At 39.1% G+C, this 7,924-nt stretch overlaps 1 protein-coding gene across 1 annotated transcript in view; it reads left to right on the top strand.

Annotated features, from left to right (window-relative positions):
* Positions 1–7,924, top strand: part of TSGA10 (testis specific, 10) — a 109,572-nt gene that overhangs the window by 52,241 nt on the left and 49,407 nt on the right. The window contains exon 10 of the mRNA XM_006887788.1: positions 2,819–2,929. Within this exon, the coding sequence (XP_006887850.1) occupies positions 2,819–2,929 (111 nt within the window). The remainder of the gene's footprint in view (positions 1–2,818; positions 2,930–7,924) is intronic.

Raw genomic sequence — 7,924 nt, 5'->3', positions numbered from 1 at the left:
CTTTTGACTGTGTGGATCACAAGAAACTGTGGTTGACTCTGAGAAGAATGGGAATTCCAGAACATTAGATTGTGCTTATGTGAAACCTATTTTTGAACTAAGAGGCAGTCGCCAGGACAGAGGAAGGAGACACTGCATGGTTCAAAATCAGAAAGGGTGTCCACCAGGGATGTATTCTGTCTCCATACCTTTTCAATCTATATGCAGAACAGGTCATCTGGGACACTGGGCTGTACGAGGAGGAATGTGGCATCAGGCTTGGAGGAAGATTCATCAACAACATGTTATGCAGATGACACAAGCCTGTTTGTTGAAACCGAGGAGAACCTGAAACGCTGCTGCAGAAGGTCAAGGACTGCAGCCTTCAATATGGATTGAAGCTTAACATCAAGAAAACAGAGATTCTCATTACTGGGGCAATTGGCAGCATCAGGATGGATAGTGAAGAGATTGAGATAGTTCACAGTTTTAGTTTGCTTGGCTCCACAATCTTGGTACCAGCAGCCAGGAAATCCAGAGATGAGAGATGAATTGCATTGGGAAAGTCAGCTGTGAGGGACCTCTCCAGAGTGCTGAAGAGCAGTGACATCGGGGTGGAGACTAAGGTGCACCTGCTCCAGGCTATAGTCTTTGCAGTTGCATGCTATGCGTCAAGAGAGCTTAACAGTGACTAGGGATGATAGAGAATTGATACCTTTGAGTTGTGGTGCTGGAGATGAGTGTTGAATATATATTGTCCTGGAGAGGGTGAAACTGTGCTGCTCCTTCAAGGCAAGGAGTCTGAAGCTTTGTTTGACATACTCTGGACATGTTGCAAAGAAAGACCAGTTCTTGGAGAGGGACATCATGTTTCGGAGGGTGGAGGGACAGCACAAGAGAGGAAGATGCTTGATGAGATGGATCGATTCAATGATTGGGGTAATGAGAGCAGGTATGTCATAGACAGTGAGGTTGGCACAGGATAGAGCAGGGTTTGGGGCTTTTGTACATGGGGTTGCTATGAGTTGCAAGTGACTCAACAGCACATAAGAGTAACAACACCTCTAGACCAATGAGCGGCAGATGATAAAAGATTGAAGTTGTTAATGATTTCATCTTGCTTGAGTCCACAATAAACACTTTTGATATCAGCAATCAAGAAATTAAGAGAAGTGTTCCATTGGGGAAATCTGCTCTCAGTAATCTCTCCAGGGTCCTTAAGAGCAAGATGTCAGTTTAAAAACTAAGGTGTACCTGATCGAAGCCATGATCTTCTCAATTACTCATGTGTCTGAAAATTGGTCAGTGACTAAAGATGGCTGAAGAATCAATGCCTTTCAGTTGTTTTTCTGGAGAAGCATACGGAAGATACCATGTACCGCCCAAAGAACAAACACAATATCTTAGAGAAAGTACAATCAGGGGGTTCCTTAGATGCAAAGTTGATGAAACTACCTGTTTCATACTTTTGACATGTTGTTAGGAGGAGTCAGACCTTGGAAAAGGACATCATGCTTGGAATGTTGGAAGATTAGTGAAAGAGAGGAAGACCTTCAACAAGATGGTGATTGTAGCAGTGGGTTCAAGTATGCAGGTGATGCACATAACAACAAAAGATTTCATTTCATTTCATATAAATAAAAGCTTTTGAGTGTTTTTTTAACTAAAAAAAATCCTTTTCAGATGAACATTTTAGAATATCATGAATCCTTTTGAACTCATCTCCCACTTTCAATAACATTTTTCTTATTTTTGAGATAACAGATTTTTTCCACATTTACATTTCCTCCAGGAATATAGGAAAATGTCCATTCCTTGCCATAACAGAATAATTTTAGTCCCTGTTAATTTAATAGGCAAACATGTTAATTTATTTTTAAAATCAGCATTTCCTTTGTTACTAGTAAATAGTTTTACCAAGATGTTAATTGTGCACAGTAGATAAAATACCCATTTCACTTCCTGTTTGTCAGTTGTCTCTCTCATCCTGTGCTCATTTGCTGCGGCTGTAGTAATGTGCTGTTGAATCAGAACTGACCCATAGTGGGTTTTCAGAGGCTGTTAATTGCACAGGAGGAGACTGGTGATCATTCTCCTGTGGAGCAGCTGGCTGATTCAAACCACATGTCTTAAAGTTGGCAGCTCAACTCCTTACACTAGACCACCAGAGCTTCCTGTTCTTACTAGAAGTTTTGAATTGATTAATTTTATTAGTATTATATGGTAAGTATATATAGTTGTTGTTATTGTTGTTGTTAAGTGCCATCGAGTTGCATAGAGACCCTATGCAGGAGAGTCCTCGATGCTTGGATCTCTCTCATCCTCTCTCCAGGTTCATAGGGTTTCCAGAGGCAAGCTATTATGGAAGTGGATGCCACTCCTCCTTCCAAGCTTGTTTTAATCAGAGAGTTCCACCCCACTCTCTGTTTGCATTGGGTAACCAACCATTAACACATTTGACACGTCAGTGTCACAGTGTTCAGCCTCATGGCAACCACAAGTTACTGCTGTACTGCAACTTGTACACCAGGGCTATACGACCTAGAGGAATGTCTAAACAAAAACAGTGAAAGACAGGCCCGATGGCCGCAGATTAAAAGTCACCCACCTTCAGCTTGGTATTATCGCCTTCTGTCCACTGGGCCAGCTGATCTCTCTATGTTGATCTTATTGTTGTTAAGTTCCATCGAGTCACAGGCGACTCATAGCGACCCTATGAAGGAGAGTCCTCGTGTAGTAAACATACTATTTTTTTCTTATGTTGCGAATATTTATGTTACTGACATACAGGAATTTAGAATATTTTATAGTCAAATCTAGCTATCTTTTTTCTTTTTAGGTGTTAACCAAAAAATTGAATGATACTCATAATGAACTAAATGACATAAAACAGAAGGTCCAAGACACCAATCTGGAAGTTAACAAGCTGAAGAATATATTAAAGTCTGAAGTATGTATACATATTTTTTCTTTTTACTTGTAGTGTGTATCAAAGAATTCTCATCAGCTACACTCATAAAGGCAGATGAATTGAATACTATATGGTGTATTTCAACATTGGCAGTGGTTGATTAACTCTGTATTTTGAATCACCGAAGACCAGAAATGTGATTCAAGAATCTGTCTCCTTGTAGTTCCTCTTAGTCACTGTAGACTAGTGAAGTCTTTCTAACTGAATTAAGGGTAAACTGCCCAAATCACCGTGGGCTTTCTTCTGTTTGGAAGTGGTCAAATTTTCAGTTATTACGTACTTGTGACAGAAGTACTTTCAGCCAATTTTTAGCCTTTTTCTCCCTAGTCCATTTAATTACCACAAATTCTATTAATAGAGAATGGGACTTGTAGGTTACATATGAAGCTTCTCTCAGCATATAGTATCTTAGTATGAGTTCATTTCTCATTCTGCATTTGGCAGCACAACTGAATGGATCCAGCTCCTCCTCCTTTCCTTCCCTGAGAAAATGAACTTCAAGTCTATTTTTGGTATGGAGAAGCAGTCAAGAAGTGTGAAGTGCTTTGTGCATTCAATAATCAGTGTACCAGGTGCTGGAAAACAAAGATGTAATACTGAAAGGAAACAGTATTGGGAATACCATCAGCAGAGGTATAAGACAAAGACTTAAGACTTGTAGCTAGACTAAGTGATAAGGGAGTGGTAAGGAGGGCATTCCCTGAAGCTTCTCAGGCAGCTTTTGTTAGAACTTAAGTAATGAAGTTACTTAAGATTTACTTTATATAAAGATAATTTAGGAGATATAGGGAAGAGTGAGTTTAGAAGAGGCCATGGCACTAAACAGATTATTGCCAATGTCAGGTGGATGTTGGAAGAAAGAAGGGAGTACCGGAGGGATATTTATCTATGTTTCATTGACTCTGCAAAGGCATTTGATGAACTGGTTAACTTTGAGAATGGGAATCCCAGAATACTTGATTGTGCTTATGTGAAACCTGTATTTGGACCAGGAAACAGTCCTCAGAATAGAGCAAGGAAACACAGCATGGTTCAAAATCAGGAAAGGAGTGCCTCAGGGATGTTTCCTGTCTCCCTACCTTTTCAATCTATATGTAGAACAGATCGTTTGGGAGGCTGGGCTTTATGAGGATGAATGTGGCATCAGGATTGGAAGAAGACTCATTAACAGCCTATGTTATGTGGATGATACAACCTTGCTTGCTGAAAATGAGGAGGAACTGCAGAAAGTCAAAGGCTATAGTTTTCAATATAAATTGAAGTTCAACATAAAGATGACAAAGATTCTCAGCACTGGGCCAATTGGCAGCACCATAATGGATGGAGAAGAGATTGAGCTTGCTCGACTCCACAATCAACATTTTTGGCACCAGCAGTCAGGAAATCAAAAGGTGAATTGCAAAAAAAAAAAAGTGAATTGCATTAGGTAAATCTGCTGTCAGGGACCTTTCCAGAGTACTGAGAAGCAACGATGTCATTCTAGAGATTAAGGTGTGCGTGCTCCAGACTATGTTCTTCCAATTGCTGGCTATGCATCAGAGAGCTGGACAATGACTAAGAATGATGGAAGAAGAATTGATGCCTTTGAGTTGTGCTGCTAGAGAATAGTCTTGAACATACCATTCACCACCAAGAAAACAACTAGGTCTGTTTTGGAGAGGGTGAAGCCAAGTTTCTTCTTGGAGGCTAGAATTTTGAAGCTCCGTCTCACGTACTTTGGGCATGTGGCCAGGAGGAACCAATACTTGGAGAAGGACATTATGTTTGGAGGGTGGAGGGACAGCTCAGGAGAGGAAGACCCTGGATGAGATGGATAGCTACAGTAATGAGGGCAGTGGGGACAGGTGTATTGTGTCAGCGAGACTGGCTCAGGACAGGGCAGGCTTCAGAGCTATTGTATATAGGGTCACTATGAGTTGCAGGCAACTTGATGGCATAAAACAACAATCAAAAGGGTAACAATATTAGAAGGAAATCAAGAAAAAGAGGCTGTTAGGGAACTCTGGTGGCCTAGGGGTAAGGAATTGCACTCTAAGCAATTTGGAATCCTCCAAATGTTCCTGGGGAAAAGATGGACAATCAAATCCCATGTGCTTTACTGCCTCTGAAAACCCACTATCAGCTATATTTCATTTCCAACTCAATGATACATGACAAGAACTGCAAAGGATTAAAACAATTTGATAAACTGCCTGGGTAGAACGTTGTAGTTAACCCTTTCCACCACTAGAGGGAATTGGAGGATACAGAGATGGGGGGACTGTTACAAAGATTATCAAAGAGGAGACTGGAGTACCAAAGAACAGTTTCATTTTCTATATAATTTTATATGTCTCTATAGTCCCACATTTGATCAGGAACCAATAGCAGTGAAGAAATTCAAGCTTCACTGAAGGCATTGGCAAAAAATAAGGTCCCAGAAATTGATGAAATATCAGCTGACATGTTCTAAATAAAGATGCAGCCCTCTATGTGCTCACCAGTCTGTACCAGGAAATTTGGAAGACAGCTGCCTGGCCAACTGAATGGAAGAGATGCATGTTTTTTTTTCCCATTCCAAAAAGAGATAATCCAGTGGAATGTAAAAATTATTGAATGATATAATTTATATCACAAGTAAGTGAAATTTTGCTGAAAAATTACTAAAAAATAACTGGAACAGTTTATCAGAACAGACCTTCCAGAAATTCAAACTGTGTTCAGAAGAAGCCGTGTCTTGAGGTCTATTGTTTCTGGTGTCAGATGAATCTTGGCTGAAAGCAGAGAATACCACAATAATGTTTACTTGTGTTTTATTGACTATGCAAGGACATTTGTGTGGATCGTATCAGATGTTAGCTAACATTGAAAAGGATGGAAATCAGCAAAATACTTAATTGTGCTCCTAAGAAACCTGTAAATAAACCAAGAATTAGTTGTCTAAACAGAACAAGGGTTGAAAAATCATGGAAGGTGTACACTATTGTTATGTTCTTTCTCCATTCCTATTCAGTACGTATGCTGAGCAAATCATTTGAGAAACTGAACTATGTGAAGAAGAATGTCTCATCAGGATTAGTGGAAGACTCATCAGCAACCTGTGTTATGTAGATGACACAATTTTCCTAGCAGAAAGTGAAGAAGACTTGAAGCACTTACTTCAGAGGATCAAGGACTGCAGATTTCAGTATGGATTCTGAGTCAGCATCAAGATCAAAGTCTTCACTACTGGACCAATAGTCAACATCGTGATAGAGGCAAAAAAGATTGAAGTTTATTTTATTTGGATCCACAATCAGTGTCCTTAGTACCAGCAGTCTAGAAATCAAAAGATAAGTTGCATTGGGAGAGGTGAAGGATCTCTCCAAAGTGCTAAAGAGTAAGGATATAATTTTAAAGGCTAAGGTGTACCTGATCTAAGCTGTGATATTTTCACTTGCTTCCTATCCATCTTTTTGGACAGTGAATAGGGATGACAGGCGAATTGGTGCCTTTGAATTGTGGTTCTGGCAAAGAGTATTGTCTTGTGGACTTCCAAAAGAACAGAGAAGCCTGTTTTTCTTTAAAAAAAATTATTTTGTGTTGGTTTGCTTACAAAATTAATATACATTGTGTTTTAACCTACACTTCATTCATATTGTGTTTCACACAATCATTCCCATATATTTTTTATAAATATATAATTCCCATATATATTTTATAAAATCAGTCTTACCTGTTGTTACTCGATCTTTTAATCCCTGGTGGATCTTTTCCATTTCCTTCACCCCTCCCTCCTTCCACCAAACTGTGCAACCCTAACAAGTCTGTCTTGAAGGAAGTGCAGCTAAGGTGCTCCTTAGCAGCAAGGATGGTGAAACTTCATCTCACACGCTGTAGGCATGTTATCAGGAGAAAATAGTCCTTGAAAAAGGACTTCATGCTGAGGAATGTGGATGATCAGATAAAGAGAAGCAGACCCCAAACAAGATGGATTGACACACAAACTGTAACCATAGGCTTGAGTACATTAAGAGCTAGTGAGGATGGAGCTGAAAATAGATATCTCATATGACCCAGCTATTCCATTGCTAGGAATATACCCCTAGGAAATAAGAACTGGGATGCAAACTATGGCTAGAAAGCAAGCAAGAGAAATCCTTTATAGCAGTTTTTGCATGTTTTAATTGGCCAAAACCCTAAATTTAATATTTTAAAGAATGGTTCCTGCCTTAAGGAATCCAAGGTGTTACTGGAAAGATAGTTTATCATACATACCTACACAAAACTGTAAGTCAGCTTCAAATGAATGGCATAAACAGTAAGTACAACAGCAAGTTCAAAAGGGTACAGATTGATGTGGATATAGTTCCTTTTCTCTATACTGTACCATGTACTTTGTCTGGTACATACCTTGTAGATAACTATTGTGTAATACTGTTTTTATCACAAAGTAGAAAACACATTAGAGTCCTACTTGCACATTTGAACTATCTGAATCTTGAATGCCAATATTGCATAGTATTTATTGTTAAGTTGCTGACTTGGCAAAGATCTTTCACATTTGTCAAAGTATACAGTTAGACCACAGGGTGGCATTATTTCCTGAATTTGAACCAGTAATCATATTTCTCAGAAGTCAAATCTAATTAGATTTATTAGGTGAGATATTGTTTACCACAATTTAGATATTTTATTTAGCATAGGTTTGGGTTTTTTTTTAAATAAAATTTTTATTTTATACTGGTTTACTTACAAAGTTCATATACATTGTTTTTTCACACTGGATTTTTCCCATTTCCTTTACTCTCTCCTCCCTCCACCCATCAAATTGTGTGACCCTATGATTACACCCCACCCTTCCCCCTTCCCCCTCGCCTTGGATCCTCATACATGTTCTACAATGATGGTCTTATATAGTATTTGTCCTTATGGAATTGAGTTAGTTCATCTAGCATAATGCTCTCCATTCCTTCCCAAGTTAGGTGTAATACTTTACAAAATCATTGTTCTTGC

Source organism: Elephantulus edwardii, unplaced genomic scaffold, assembly GCF_000299155.1.
Source record: "Elephantulus edwardii isolate Elephantulus edwardi_28Jun2011 unplaced genomic scaffold, EleEdw1.0 scaffold00062, whole genome shotgun sequence".
Lineage (NCBI taxonomy): Eukaryota > Metazoa > Chordata > Mammalia > Macroscelidea > Macroscelididae > Elephantulus > Elephantulus edwardii.
The sequence above is the reverse complement of the archived record's forward strand: the minus strand, read 5'-3'. Positions and strand labels throughout refer to the sequence as shown.